This window comes from Gadus morhua, chromosome 8 (assembly GCF_902167405.1).
Source record: "Gadus morhua chromosome 8, gadMor3.0, whole genome shotgun sequence".
Taxonomy (NCBI): domain Eukaryota; kingdom Metazoa; phylum Chordata; class Actinopteri; order Gadiformes; family Gadidae; genus Gadus; species Gadus morhua.
Genome location: NC_044055.1, coordinates 4,625,849 through 4,642,653, shown reverse-complemented (window position 1 = coordinate 4,642,653; position 16,805 = coordinate 4,625,849). Strand labels below are relative to the sequence as shown.

The window sequence follows — 16,805 nt, the reverse complement described above, 5'->3', positions numbered from 1 at the left end:
GGGTTTTTGGGGTCAGTAAAAATATCATGATCATATTCTACAGGGCGACAATTGAGTCCATTCTCCGATACGGTATTACCAGCTGGTTTGGGAACATAACTGTCAAGTCAAAAACACAGACTTTCAACCTAGTTAAGACAGTAGGCAAAATCATTGGAACACCAGTACCTCTCAACCCACAGGAGCTCTTTGAACAAACTATAATAAGACAGGCTCAGACTATCCTATCTGACAGCTCCCATCCTCTGCATTCTGAATATACACTGTTAAACTCAGGTAGGAGGTATAGGGTTTCTCTGTGCAAACACAACAGGTACAAACACTCATTCATCCCTCTCTCAGTCAAGCTCATCAATGAAAAACAGTGAAAATGACTGTATGACAACATGTGAGAAGCAATGTCTTTTTTACAGTGGAATGTGCACTTGCCCATGTGATGAACTGTTTGTATGTTGTATGTTGTATGTTGTTTCATACTGATGTGATGCAGCTATTGCCCAGATCCAAACAAATTTCACAATAAGACACAATAAATTGACTTGACTTGACACACACACACACACACACTGCATTTCGCTGCTAAAACAAAAACAAAAAATATTCCTTCAAATATTATTACTTATTATTACCCCCCCCCCCCCCCCCCCCCCCCCCTTAAATAAATAATATGGCAGAATAAAGAATAAATTCATTCATTATCATTCAACTTGAACATGTGGGCTTACAGTATAGCGTGGTGGAGGGATGAGGTATGTTGGCCAACCCGGAAGTGAGCGTCGCCCCGGGTTTCCTTGACAAAAAGCCAACAGGTTTTTCCATTGGATTTTGCACCTGGTCAAAAACTGAAAATAAATAAATAAATAAAAATAACCGAAAGAACGAAATTTAAACCAATGCATTCTGAATGGGAGTTTTTCTCAGATTCTTCCATGCTACACAGAACGAAATGTAAACCCATGCAAATAAAGACTTCATGGTCATAATGATTTAACTATCATTAATCTCCTGAGTGTGTAGGGTGGTATTCTATTTTTTTCAACGGGGCTGCATCCAGTCACTTGACCGTCATGGGTGCTATGGTGGTTGCTATCGACCAGCCCCTCTAATCCTTACATGGCTCTAAAAATCACGCGTCAAAGGAGCTGCCGTCAATTGTATTGTTTTTTTGTCGTAAACTAGGGTCCGATGATTAAAAAATAGACAGATATTCCAAGGTATCCTTAAAAGGCAGCCTGGATGTTTTTATTTTTTGCAGTTTAGACTTCTTCTATAACCTATTTTTGAAAGCAAAACACCAAACTCATTGGTGTTTTTTATTATTATTATTAAATAAATATTTGTGAGAGGTCATTCCTTCTCCTGAGTTTGCTTCCTATTTATGTCTAGTGTACACCCCTACTGTCCACAAGCATCCACCCCCTCCCTATATGGATTTGGAGAATTGTTGCAACGTCCCAGTGGTGGAGGTATCATATATGATTATACTACAATGATCAATTAGGAGGCCGAAGCCCTAAAGGAAGTGATGCAATAGGTGACTGAGTCGAGAACCTTTAAGTAAGCTGTACCTTGGGGTCTCTTATGTATCAAAGGGGGTCTCAAAGGACGCATACGCTTCAACCTGTGGCTCCAGCCCTACAGGAAATGACTCAGCAAATGCTCCATCTCGTTGCACCTCACCCAGCGGCTCGCTTGCAAGATTTTGGCCTGAAGTTCTTCCCAGACCTACACCCTAGCCATCCAACATGCATATCTGAGAATTAGGCCTCTCTTTAATTATTGCAAAAAGTTACGAGAGAAATACACATTAACTTTTTGTTATCTCATAAGCGGCGTGGTGCCGGCTCCTTTTGACCCCAGACTTCAAAATCGTGGCCACAGGCCAGCTGTGTCTACTAGGGCCAGACCGATATTGATTTTTGAGTGCCGATGCCGATTATTTTCAGAGAAAAATTACGATTACGATTTAATCGGCCAATTAAAAAAAAAAAATAAAAAGCATATAAAAGGTAGTTTTTGATACCTTAAATACACTTTAAACACTTTTGACGAATATGTGAATTGAATGCAGAACCTTTGAGTGTTTTAGAACACATTTAAAGTCAAAAATTAGTGTAATTTAAAATGTAAAATAAATAACTAACTCCCAATGTGCTGCGGTCGTGAGCAGTGACTAACACGTGCGTGCTGAGCAGTATAGTGTCACCGTTAGAGTCTACAGTATAACACATTAACATGGCCTGGGACCTTAAGAAAAACCGGCAGAACATGCTCAAACAACGCGTCTTGTGTACATTCGTGAGGTGGGCGCGCAGCTGCCTGAGCGAGCGTGCTTTCATGTTGTACGGTAAAATTCAATCTCCTCTTTTTTACTCCAGCTAAATTTGTTAGTTAGCTAGGCGAGAAGGAGCGCAATCTGGATACTAAGTGCAATAACATTTCTAAAAAAAAAAAATCGGTTGTGATCGGCGTCTTTTTGGCAGATGTCGATTATTTTCAAAAAGGCTATAATCGGCAGATTAAATCGGCAGGCCGATGAATCGGTCGGGCCCTAGTGTCTACATACCTTAAGCCACAAATGTACACCTCCATCCCATAAAAAATGGGGACTAAAAACTAACCTCTGTATTATGTACATTGACTGTACTGTTGGAGGTCACGCCCCTTTTCCGGCCTTTTCGAGATAGCTAGGGATGCTAAAAGGTTTACACACATTTCCCGGGGCCCCGAGAACGACATATCAGATATTTGGAGTTCTAGCCCTTAGAGAAAAAGGTTTTCCCAAATGGACTGTCATTTGGACAAAGCCCCTCAGAAGTGTTGCCTGCAAGACCTAATGGTTCAGAATTCAAATTTCAGGGCGGTAGGACCTTCCTGTCTCAAAAACTGTTTTTCCACCAAATTCTGAACCATTAGGTCTTGCAGGCTCATAGGGAGGGGTAATTTGTCAAAAATAAAATATAGCTGCTACAACTGATAATATAAACACCCAATATTAATAATGTAATCATAGCTGAAATGCAAGACAAGCACAACGAGGGCTCCTAGTGGCGAGGTGGAAATGATAGAGGGGTAGAGGGGTAGAGAGAGAGAGAGAAAACGCGGCTACTGATTACAAACAGAGTGTCCTCTGTGTAAGGATGGGTTCAATACAGATGATGATTTATCCAAGGGGATATATATAAAGTATATCTTCTCATTCTTAATGTATAACACACACACATTTATAAACATAGATGTTTAATACAGACTTGAGTCGTGGAAATTTGGATTGTTCTGCTGTGCAACTGTCATTTTATGACAGTTGCTGGTGAGTAAAGGGTTAACTTCTGGGGTGGAGGCAGGTTCGCCTGAGAGAGAGAGAGAGAGAGAGAGAGAGAGAGAGAGAGAGAGAGAGAGAGAGAGAGAGAGAGAGAGAGAGAGAGAGAGAGAGAGAGAGAGAGAGAGAGAGAGAGAGAGAGAGAGAGAGAGAGAGAGAGAGAGAGAGAGAGAGGAGGGGCCACCGACTGGAGGAAAGTATAAAATTTGAGGTTCCTGTCGACTGTCTCTGAGAAATGAATGCGACGTCTCTAACGTGAGTATACCACCTGTGATTATTATTAGTTGAGTGCTGCATGCAGCGCTCAACTATGGTTCTTTTTAAGATTAATTCTTGCTTTCTTTCTGCATTGTTCTCTACAAACATTGTGACCTATCTCCTTCCACAATCTTTCACCTAGAGACTCCATTCCAATTGTAAAATGTTCTAATTTTTTACAATGACCCATTCTCTGACACTTCAACTAATTCAGACTTCGTTACTTGGTAAATTTGTAGCCATTAACCTTTGTTCAAACATTTAACAAATCAACACACTTGTATCTTCAATTCGATCAAACCAGAATTTCGATATAATTCATATTTTTTGCAGAATCACGGTTTAACTGTTTATTTCAAACTCGCTTTGTGTATTTTCAGTTGGTCTCATTGACTTGCGTTGTGGCTAGAGTGTGTGGATGTTCTAGATGGCGCTTTAGCCCAGGGGTCGGCAACCTTTTATTTGTAAAGGGCCATTTTGGTTAGAAATCGTACGTGGGTAGCTGTCTTGGGCCGCTTTTATTTTTTTAATAGATTATTTAGCTACTTTAGCAAAAAAAATGCCTGTATAGGCAAATACAACAATCAAACAAACGTTGGGGTTTCAAGCAAGGTTTTTAAGTTGAAATTAAGTAGCCCTAGTTCTGCAGTTCAGTCCATGTTTATGAAAAGGAAATGAATATCATTGCATCATAGAAAATATCAGCCTAACCCTGTTTTTCAAAATGAAACATCATCTTTAACTTGTACACATTTCGAACAATTGAATTTTGACCGTCCAGTTAAGTGCTAAGTAGTCTTGTTGAATTCCCAGCAACGCTTTGGGCTTGCAAGAGCAAAAAACAACTACCTGTCCAATAGTAATTAGGGGCGAGGGATGGCCGTCAGACCTGTCACTCAAACTTCTGTGCCAGTCGTAAAGAGATTTGATTTATGATGTATAAGATGGCGTTGATTGTACATAGTTCTCCGGTGTATGTTCTTTAAATTCTTGTGGGATTATTTCAAATTAAAGTTCTATATAAATGTAAGATCATTTTATGACTAGTTGTTTTAATTAAGCTCATGTACCAAACATAGATTTTCTGTGGCAGTGTCCCAGCACACGGAGCATGCGCGAGTCTGTGTGTGTGTGCGCGTGTAACGTAAAAGTTATCAGTCAATTCAGTTGTTTATTGTGCACACAATCGGTCTTTGTGTGTTGTTTATGAATGTCATCTCATAGGTGCGTTTCCATCCCCCCGATTGAAGACCCAATTTCTGTTGCTGTAAGTATGTTCTTTACACAGATCTTGTGAGGTTTGTGTGTGATGAGATAGATAAGAGGTAACCATAACCCTTGTATACCACATAACGTCATAGTTAATAATTACTAACTTATTAATAGATTTTCTGGCAATTATACGTTTTGGGCGGCTTTTTGGTTGACCACACACACACACACACACACACACACACACACACACACACACACACACACACACACACACACACACACACACACACACACACACACACACACACACACACACACACACACGGCTATTCAAATGTATTCAAACTTGATCACATTGGCTATTTGTTTAACTTTATTTGTTTCTAGCCATTATTTTTTTTAAATGGTTTGCATGTTTACATTGTTCCACTTTATTTAGACTGTTCTAATCCCTTCACATGACTTAAGCCAACATTTCTTCACGTCTTTTACTATGTGGCTTTACTAAAACATATTTCAACCACACTTTGCACTACAGCACTAACCATCTATATCTAATGTTTGCTTAACTAATTTATCTTTAAATTAACTTTGTTATAAGCTATTGTATTTCTAAAATATATTTAGAGAAGAGGGGTTACTGTATGTGTGTGTGTTTGTGTGTGTGTGTGTTTTCAGATGGCCGTGGACAGTGGTCAGACCATAGTGCTGGCAGCACTGGGCCGGCCCTTCAGTCTGGGGATGCTCTACGACTGTCGCAACGAGTCGTTGATCCCCGGTAAATACGATATTATATATACGATATTACGGAGTCCGGAGTCGACAGATCTCTTCACAAGATCTCTTATTGTCATTACTGTCGTTACCCTACCTCATTTCAATTTTACAAACCTCAAACAAATTTACAACATAACACAAGCCTGAATGCCTAAAGAAACATGTATTATTATAACCAGATAAACAAGCCTGTGTAGAAACAAGCCAGAGGATGGCTTTTATTTTTGATAGTGCTAACTAGTTTTCCTCGTGATTGATTGTCATTGAAACCGTCAGGGTACGGCAGGTGTCTGTGTGGGCGGTGTCGTCCCATGGAAACTGTGGTGGAGAGCTTGTGTTGTAGGGAGGTGAGCGCGTTTTTGTCGCTGGTCGAAGAGCTTTTTGGTTGACCACACACACACACACACACACACACACACACACACACACACACACACACACACACACACACACACACACACACACACACACACACACACACACACACACAGATACATGCAAAAGCACATCAAGCAGACACACAGTGAGCCCAGACAACACCGCACAGAGGTTGACAAGGCATAGGTAAAATGATTGGTCAATTATTTTGAATTACATACAAAGAAATGTCATGCAAATAATAACAACTAAATCATTGGACTTGTCCGTTGAAAAAAATGATAATGTGTAATTAGGTTTTGTTGAAGCGTGACTGCCGGGCTAGGTAGAGGCTGACGGCCTCCTCCTTAGAAATCTGTTCGAAAGATTTGGCGATGGGGGCGGGTGCATCGGAGGACAAATTGGCGCTAACCTCTCGAAGAACCGCGGGTGAATTGGCGTAGCTCTCCCGAAGGGCCTTCATTAAGGATTTTGCATAACCTGCAGACATAGTAATAATAATATTAATTATAATAATAATAATTATAATAATATTACTTTATAAAGATCATTGTCACCGATCATGATGTCTCATTCGCCATTTCAAAATATGATCGAACTGCATGACACTGCAGTGCTTACCGTATGAGGCTGCCTCTTTGATGGGACGCACCACATGGCCACCTTTTCTGAAGCGCGGATACCGCAAGCAGTACTTCTCCGTCCCGTCACATCTCCGTGCTGTCTCGCGATTGGCATTATGATTATAATGCAGCGCCGCTAAGAGAAGCCTACAAAATAACACATTTGAGAAAACCTTTGAAACTTGGTGTATGTATGACAAAATAATACAATAGGCATTTTAATAGGTACTATTATTACTATAAAAGGCATAATACAGGGTATCTGCAGGTTTCAGCAAGTCAAATTTAAGACTTTTTAAGACCTTTTTAATACCACCTTGAATGAAATTTAAGACCTTAAACCCGCGATGGCGGGGGGATCCCGCTGTATTACAACCCAAGCATAGCATGTGTGTCACTCGATGAGACTCATTCAATTTTACTTTTTGTCTGTTTATTGAACATAAAGTGATACTCCAGGGCTCCGGACTAACTTTTTCCTTGGGTGCACTGGTGCGCCTAAATTTTTAATTTGGGTGCACCAGCATGTATTTATGGTGAACCCAAGTTGTAAGTTGTTGAGAGGAGGGTGACAGCGTCTGGGCTGTAGTTGCACCGGGCAGCTGCACAGGTTGCACCGTCGATATTTACGCCACTTATTAATAATATTTTCACCATTAAATAAATGCCTTCAGTAAGACCTGGGGGGTATACCACGAACCTCGTTGAACATACCCAGGCTTTCTTGGGAAAACCTGGCTCGACAGAGCCGCAACTCGCAATCACAGTTAAATGGTACCACGACGCTCACTTTAGATTCAATTAGTTGAACCAGGTTTTCCGCTTTAGGTTCAATGCGCGTTCACATAAAAGGGGCGTTTCTCGCGTCATTTGAATCACCCTTATGCAAAATAAATCGCGCAAGAGCGTTGTATTTCATCCAAGGCGAGCAATGTATTATTATGAACTCCTACGAGGAATTCAAAGTTCAAATCACAGCCAAGGGGAACACGGTTGCCCATAATATGTCTAGGGTGGCGTGCTGGCAAAAATAGCCAACCGTGTTAATTCGTAAGTGAAAAGATTCTGCATATTGTCTACAAAATATTATGTATCATCATCCCTTTTACCCCCATATATGTGGGGCCCCATGAATTGCGAGCCCAAGTACCGGGAATGCACTCGATCTCCGACCCAATATCGAACGTGCACGTCAAGTTGCTTGCTTTTAGTGGCGTGGTTCAACGTCTCAAATATCAAAACAAAATCAGCCTTGTTGACGCTGCAGATTCGCTCGTTTCGGATGAAAGGCGCTGGTCCGAAGCGAGTTATATACGCCGTTTTGTCCCTTCCAGCAGTAAAGGTGCTCGCGATTTGAGAGTCAGGGAACATCAAACCTCCTATCCCCTCATTCGAGTTGTAGGACTAGTGCTTGACCACTGTGTTTAGAATCCACAACACCTCCGCTTTCAGTGTTGGTGTCGCACCAAATGCTACCCTCAGGTCAGTGCCAGCAGCGCGGACCGTCTGCGGCGGTGGCGCCGGGGCAGAGATGCAAAACGTAGAAATGGCTGGGGTCTGTGTGTGGTTCCTGGCAGAGGTTTTATGTTTTTGGCTCTGCATATGGCTGACGACAGCCTTAATCCCCATGGTGCCGAGCTTGAATGTAGGCTACTTTTGCACGGAATGCATCTGGCCTGTACTGTGTTGGCAACGGACGCTAGCAAACCTCGGAAACGGACGTCTTCCAGCCAACTGAAGTTGAACTTGCATTTACCCATTGTTGCAGACTAGCTAGCAAGCGCGCAGACATCCGTTTATATATGCAGCTAGCAAGAAAGTAGCCCCTCGTACATCTCCTTCCTGAAAAGTCCCGCGAGAAAAATAAAAATTGAATTACCCTGCCCCGACAAATTTAAGACCTCCGAGTTATAAATTTAAGACCAGCAAATGACATTTTAGACGAATTTAAGACTTTTTAAGACCTTAAATTTAGAAAAATGAATTTAAGACTTTTTAAGACTTTTAAGACCTCCGCGGACACCCTGTAATAATTGGCATTGTTATTCCATTGGATAGCACTGACCTGCTATACATCCCAAGGTATGATAACCCTGTGTGCTTGGGCGCGAAGTGCAAGATGAGGGAGTGGTAAGCCTCAAGGGAGAAGGTCTGGTGCTGTGGAGACAGCTGTCGAACATCTTTCAGTAAGGCAGTCCTCATCATTATGTTCTCCAACTTGACTGCTGCCAATGAGACTGAAAGACAGGACCAAGACAGGTAGGCAGGGAGGCAGACAGACACACAGACGGAAAACGCACAAATAGACAGGAAGATAGATAGACAGACAGAATTCCTTTTTTAAATAGAAACACATATGAAATTGTCCTGCATATGAATTATAGCAAACATAAACAGTAAACAGAATGTTATGAGATTGCCAGTGAATGAAAAAATAATTTCATCACAAAGGTCACATGTCAAAGCATCCAGACAATTACTCAGAGACAGCAAATACAACAAAACTATGTAGAGAGTGCATAATACCAGTACTGTTCCTGGGTCCAGCCACTCTTTGTTGCGCTGATCTCCGTCTAGAGGGCCATGGGCACAACTGGAGAAGGCAGGGGTCCATTTGGCCTCCAGGACCGCTGGGTTGCCATCTGGGGTTGAGTTGTTAAATTGTGTTAAGAAATGTGTTTAAAAACGCACAAAGATGTTGTAATGTTTCAGAAATATGTTTAAAATGTTTAAAAAATATGTTTAAAAAATATGTGTCAAATGTTTCAAAAGTATGTTTCAAATGTTTTAAAATTATGATCAGAGATGTTTAAAATAGGTAAAATAATTAAGATAGCTTTCAAAACACAGGTATTGAGAACATTTTTCTTTGGGGGGGGGGGGGCTCAGATGAATTTTTTTCTCTGAGGGGGGGCTGACTCTCTCACACTTTGAAAACCCCTGCTTTAAACCAAGTCAGACCATCTTGGCATCCCCTGAGTGTGCACGCTGCATATTCTTGAGTACGCGGTAACAGAGCTAGCTGAAAAATCTGCCCGCCTAACCTTGACAAATTGCACCCATCTTCGGAAGATCCCTTTGTCCTTGGGGAAGCAATGGACCCTATGTCCACTTTTGCTGGAGTTGTTGCACCCGCCACAAATACAGTAGTAAACCATTTTATCTATTTATAGATCTACTCTCTCTCTATTTATCTATCAGCTATCTATGTTATGCTATCCCTCACTATCTATCTATGTTATGCTATCCCTCACTATCTATCGATGCTATGTTGTGTAATGTTATTCTATCTATCTATCTATCTATCCATCTATCTATATCTATCTATCTAGGCTCTCTATCTATGTATTTACTTATATAATCTGACACTTTCACTCTCTCACTAGCGGCTTCGGCTGTGTCTTCCCAAAGCGGAGCACCTCATGTGACGTCATGCAATGCATTGTGGGAGAAATAAGAATCATCGCTAACCTGTTGCTAACCGCTAAAATATCATCTACTTTACCTTATTATATTTATTTTTTGTGATACCCTACAACATCAAATACAATGGATAATTGTTTAAATGTTTATTACCAACTAGAAAATTGCCAGAAAATAAAAAATAAAAACCTGCACCATTGGCTTTAAGTATTAGTGTGAGTTAAAGTAGTGATGTGTTCAGAATATAGACCAGCATTTCATCACACATCAGGACCATCCCACACCTACATTTATTTGTATTTAACCTTTATTTATCCAGGTATATAATACCTTGAGATTCAACACCTCTTTTTCAAGGGTGACCTTACAGCCTTCAAAGGAAAGCATTTACTTTCAGTAGGAAACCATACGCTGGTATATCAACAAAATATATTTTTTAATCATTTCTCTGACCGCAGATTCTGATTTTTTTTTCTCTGTCTTCTTCTGAAGCTCTGACACTTTGGGACCAGGAAGCCTTAGAGAAAGAAGCAGATGAAAGACCCCAACCCAACAGTGATTTTGAGATAGTTGCATCCGACTCAATCGATTCCAAAACTACTGCATTGAATGTTAATGCTTCATTGAAAGCCAGTTTTATGTCTGGAATGGTTGATGTTGAAGGCTCTGCCAAATATCTCTCCAATTCCAAGACTTCCACAAAGCATGCTCGAGTAACACTTAAATATAGTGCCACCACCAAGTTCCAACAGCTTTCAATGAATCTGATTGGTCCAGGAAATATGAAGTATACAGATGTGTTGACGTCTGGACAAGCAACACACGTAGTGACAGGAATTCTTTATGGGGCACAAGCCTTCTTTGTTTTTGACCAAGAGGTGTCAGAAAATGAACATGTGCAAGACATCGAGGGCAATCTAAAGGTGAAGATCAATAACATACCCGGCATAACGATAGACGGTGAAGGTTCTCTGAAAATGGAAGGCAAGGAAATTTCAGATGTTGACAAGTTCTCCTGCAAGTTCCATGGGGACTTTTTCCTTGAGAAAAACCCTGTTACTTTTAAGGCGGCAGTAGAAGTCTGTCAAATTCTGCCTACGCTGTTGGGATCCAATGGAGAGAACGCAGTGCCTCAGAAGGTCTGGTTATTGCCACTGAAGTCTCTAGATGCTGGTGCTGCTGGACTGGTTCGACAAATAAGCGAAAAATTTATCAATGATGCTACGAATGCCCTGGAGGACCTCAGCGAGCTGGAAAGGAGATGCAACGATGCAGTGCGATGCACAACAATCCAGCAATTCCCACAGATTAAAAAAAAGGTGAAAACTTTCAAAGAACTTGTTTCTCAGTATAAACTAGAATTCATGAATATAATGGCAAAGAAACTCCCATTGATCCGAAGCGGAAAAGAGAAGGAATATGCTTTCGCAAGGATCCTGGAAAAAGTACATTCCTCTCCCTTCAAAAATGATGAACTGAATGAGTGGATGGATTGCAAAGAGACAGAAACCAAAATCATCAGCTCTCTGATTGACAATACGCCCAACATGACTATTGTCAGCAGTCGGAGCACTCTGCAACTGGAGATCAACAATGCAGATATCACATATGCTGTGTGCTTTGTCTTTACCTCCCTGGAAGGCCAAGAGCCTTACCTTTCAGCTCTGTCAAAATACTTGGAAGCAACCCAACCAGACAGCGTGCAGTGTGCTGATGATTTTGGGGAAAAGGAACCATGGTTCTTCTCACCTGTAGCCTACAGGAAAATAAAGCTCTTCAAAGATTTTGCTATGGCCAACAAGGAGAACAAAAGCATCAGGTTTCTAGCAACTGCAATAAGTGATAATGAGAAGAAAGGTGCAACTCTCCACCTCTACAAGGATGGCTCCTTAGTCACCGACAACTTTGAACCCCCTTTGGAGCCAGAGATGACCACTGATGAAATCACCCATAACAGTGTAACACTGAAATTTCCTCCACCTCAGACGAAGGACACCGACTACGTTGTTGAGTTCTGTGTCCATGGAAACGATGTTTGGCATCAAGAAATGGAGAGCAAGGATGGAAAATTCGAAGTGACCGGCTTACAGATGAATGAAGAGTATCAGTTCAGGGGTAGAGCCAAATGCGCAGTCGGCTTAAGTCCGGCCTGTGAAGCTTTAATTAAAACCTTACCATGCGGTCCACCAGAAAACCTACATGTGGAATGTGAATCTACAGAGTTAACAGTCAGCTGGGATAAAACAACTGAGCTTGGAAGTGGAGTGGAGATCGTGCAATACATCTTAGAATATGTTTGCACAGAAAGAGAAGGTAATAATGAAGAGCGCAAACTCACATTACCAGCCACCGAGCCACAATTGACACAAGTCATTGAAGATTTGAAGGGTTCGAAGGAATACACTGTCCGGGTCAAAAGTGACTGTGGAGTAGCTGGCCTTGGCAAAGATAAATCTGTCTCTGTATGGACCAGGGCCGTCGATAAGGGGTGAAAGGTGATGACGATTCTAGGGGCCCAAAGCCCAGGGGGGGCCCACAAAAAAAAAAAATATATATATATATTTTAATTTTTTATTTTACTACCAGCCCATAGTACTACCATAGCGCCCCCCCACCCCCCCCCGTCAACAATTGTTCCCTTGTCAACAATTGCTCTTTCCACCGCCCCCCCGTCAACAATTCAGCGCAGGGGGGCCCATCAGTAAATCTTGTCTAGGGGCCCAGGAATTGTAGCAACGGCCCTGGTATGGACAGACGAGGATCCCTGTATGAAGTTATTTGACGAGCTGATGAAATGAAATTTATAGAAATTAAACACGTTGGTAATTTTTCTTTTCTTTTTAAACTTTCTGTATTGGCTATTGGCAGGGGGAATTGCATAAAACTGCTATCATACGTGAATTCATTTTTCCTGATTAGAATAGAGTTGTGTTCTTTTTTGCTTCACTGGTTTGTTTAGCATAGTTGCTGTGTGCGAAAAAAGGGGGAGTTTATTACCCTGATTGTGATTTTGCTTTTTGTTCTGTGTACTTTATATGCTTTGCCGCACTCTCAAAGAGCTGGAACACTTAGTGTATTGGCTCACTGCTTCTTTGTCCTCATTTTAAGTTAATTGTGCAAATTCTTATGTGAATTTAACACACACATCAGCACATTGGATTATGGCTGTGATGTTCTTTAGATAACGACATAAATACATACCTTATCCTTTTTTAATCATAGTTTTTTGTGTTCTTTATCAATAGCTTATAAATGTAGATGCTATGGCAGTTCATGATGCATTCTAGTCAAGTGTTGGTCCCAGGGTGACCCCAAATGTCTCTTTTGGGTCTCGAAGGGAAAAGGTTTGGAACCCCTGTATTAGAGGACAACAACAAAGGCTCTAAAAACAATATTTCATCATCAAAGTAAAATCATGTTGACGCATGCGTGTTACCTTAATGAGAATTAAAGATAATTACAATGATCTGTGTTGACTTTAAACCTTTTTATTTGTATATTCCCAAATATTTGTTTAAAGTTATGCTTTACAGCCAGCCCCTTCTGTTCAGTTTTAAAAAAGTTCAAGAAACCACTAGCAAGTGGCTTGTGGCCTGAGAAAAATATTCTCAGGAACAGAAATAGTAAACAGTAATCATTAATTACAAGATATATATCATGAGATGAAACAACCAATATACTTTCTGTAATGTCATTATATTGTGAGAGCAATGTCATAGATGCTTTGTAGGTCAATCAAAACCGTCTAAACTAGGTAGAATAAAGAGTCATCCAAACTTCCAACAATTATGCACATCTGGGTATTAAATATATGGTGACATTCTATAAACAAAAGAAAAACTGAACCTAAAAGAAAAATTCAGAAGTTATCGGTTGAAACAAATGTTATTGTAAGTCAATTATAATAAACAATTTCCAAATTATCCTATAGTTTTATTTGAAGTATGCTTTCAATATCCCCTCGTGTATGTAAAACTGTCGAGTATCCTCCACAATCTTGGTGGCTCTGACACATACGAGAGGACATTCACACATGGTATATTTATCCTCCATTTGTTTTTATTTTACACTTTTACTTATTTTTATTTTCATTTGATCTTTTATCTTTATATACACATTCGTAAGAAAAGTATGAACGAAGATGCATCATAACATGCATCAACAGACCATAAAAAATAGGCCGATTATTCAGTAATGTGAGGCCTCAGATGGAATTTCTCTCTGCGGAGCCCTTCATTTTCTAAAAGGTCCGCAGAGAAGTCCGCTGAGTGGCCAGGAGTTCTTACACACTCAGAATGGGTTTGTTGAGGGCAGCTGCCTCCCAACAAACCAAAAGCCTTTGTTAACCATATGGTAATTTAAGTTCCTTAAGATGTCATAAATAAGGGGTTGGCCGTTCCTTATCACTTGCGTCTCTGCGCTTCCCTGGGGATCAAGGATAACAGGCCCAAACCAACACAAGATAACAAAGGAACAGAGTGAGAACTGATTGACCACTAACCTCAAAGGATTACATTTTAAACGACCCTGCAGAATAACAGGGTGACAAGACCACATGGGAAGACACAAACATACAAAACTTAAATTTGTAACATTAACTAAATATCATAATATAAAAATCTGCATTTTCAATATTAGGCAACACACTTCTGTTGTTACCGGAACGTTGTCAGTCGGGGACAGTCGGGGTTATGTTATGGCTGTGCGTTTTGGTTGACCATTAAACTGGTTGTGATATATTTTAATAATCGAGTTTCCACTGTCTACATAGCCCGTCGTGCAATGAAAAACGTAACACCTATATTGACAATCACAATTAGGATGAATTCTGGATAACATTTTATCCTACTTATTTAATTTAATTGTAAATATTGCCAATTATTAACCATGACTTTTATTGAAATGTCTGTTATTTTCATAATTTGTGAGGAAATATATATATTTTTTGTTTCATTTTGGTAATCGGACCTCGTCAGGTCTGTTGAACTATGCATTTCTACCGCTTGTCCTCAGGGTCCTCTATTGGGGGGGAATCTTGCTTTTTCCATTCCGAGTCTAGCTTCAAACTCGTGCATGTTGCAGAAAATGTGCAACAGCGCCCTCTGGGGTCACACATTTCGACGGGTCGCAGAATTCGGTGTAACACTGGCACCTGCGGCTAAGTGAAGAAACCCAAAGCAGAAAGGTATGATATCATAATTAGGGGTCCAAGCCAACAGGTTGGATCCCTATTGTTTTTGTAAGGATTTTTATTATTATTATTATTATTATTTCCTGCTAGAAGTGGGCCCACAGCCCAAACCGTAAATGGTGCCGACACGCCAATTGCATGACTAGATCCAGGTCCGTGAACATTACGCAGACCACAAAAATACAGACACGCCGGCCACTAGGTGGCGCTATACCAAGGGAAAACGCGTTTGGGACTATAACTCCCACACCGAACCTCCCACAGTCAAAAACTTGTACCCACTTATTCACTGGAGTCTGCTGCATCTTTTGGCATAGGCCACGCCCATTTGCGTCTATAATTTTTTTTCCGCAAAATCGCGAAAACCGCAAAACAGTTTTTTCCCTACTCCTCCCACATTTCTTGACCAATCGACACCAATCTTTGCACACGGCATCTTCAGACCTACACGAAAAGAAATGCTGCATTACTTTTTTGATCCGACCTTCGACGACGAAACGGTAGCGTTTTGAATATTTGTTTATTAGCTAAATTAGACGTGGAAAATCAAAAATCCAAAGAAATCCAAAATTAGACATCGGAACGAGTCCAAATTTTACACACATGTTGGTGCTAACCTTAATGTCGTACGATAAAAATTTCGGAAAATGTCGCCATTAGGGGGCGCCATAAACGAGGAAATTGTATATCTTCTAATTGGCCAAAGGAATGTTCTTCAAACTATGAGGGAACCATCAAGGGGCAAACCCGAGTCTATATAAAGATTATGGTCAAGAATTATTAATGTGGGCGGGAGTTATTTGGAAAAGGAAAATTGTCTTTGCAAAATTTCGCCACAAGAGGGCGCAAAAAAACGACGAAATAATACATCTCCTAATCGCCAATGGAATGTTCTGAAAACGCGTTTTGGGCAATTACTCCCACACCGAACCTCCCACAGTCAAAACCTTTATATCCACATGTTGTTCACGGTAGCGTTTTGAATACTTGCTTCGCGTTCTGCCGGCGAAATGCACATTTCTTGTTGCGTTGTGCCGGCGAAATGCACACTTCTTGGACCCCTGCATAACTGCTTGCAGTTCTAGTGGATGTTGTTTTTGTCTTCTAATAACTGTGACTATCCCACCCATGACTATCTATTTTGCGAAGTTTAGAAGCAAGGTAGATCGGAGGAGAACATAGTAAACTGTTAAAATTGCTATATGCTATGCTGTATTTGATAACTATGTTGCGAGATTGTGTACAGTGTTTTAATATAATCTCTCTCTAGTCTCTACACGTATTTGTTTTTGCAACTTCGGATCGACTTTCGATCTAGTTATTTGCTGTTAACTGCTATTGTTGCCAGAACGTGTTATGATTGTGTCAGGTATATACAGTATTTAAAGTGTCATTAAAGAGGGAAAAATAATGAAGAGGAAGAAGGCAGACATAGCGTCCTTCTTCAGGGCAAGTGGAAAGAAGTCAGCGAGGATGAGGAGCCCCCAGAGAGCAGCAAATTAAATGGACCTCCAGGTATACAGTATAGAGACTCACATATAGTACAGCTTGGTATGAGGTTATCTTATTTACAATTGCAGGACAGAAGAGTCCTACCTGAGGAGTGGCCCCAGTGGATCCC

General features: G+C 40.7%; 1 protein-coding gene across 2 annotated transcripts in view; it reads left to right on the top strand.

Moving 5' to 3' along the window:
• LOC115548203 (neoverrucotoxin subunit alpha-like) overlaps positions 1 to 12,529 on the top strand; it is a 74,357-nt gene extending 61,828 nt beyond the window's left edge. The window contains exons 1-2 of one of the 2 annotated variants that reach the window (XM_030362672.1): positions 5,466 to 5,570; positions 10,486 to 12,529. In XM_030362672.1, coding sequence (XP_030218532.1) covers positions 5,471 to 5,570; positions 10,486 to 12,485 — 2,100 coding nt within the window. In that variant the 5' untranslated portion in view covers positions 5,466 to 5,470 and the 3' untranslated portion in view covers positions 12,486 to 12,529. Of the gene's footprint in view, positions 1 to 5,465; positions 5,571 to 10,485 lie in introns of those variants that run through there. The other variant, XM_030362671.1, reaches the window with a different exon arrangement.
• The last annotated feature ends 4,276 nt before the right edge of the window (positions 12,530 to 16,805 follow it).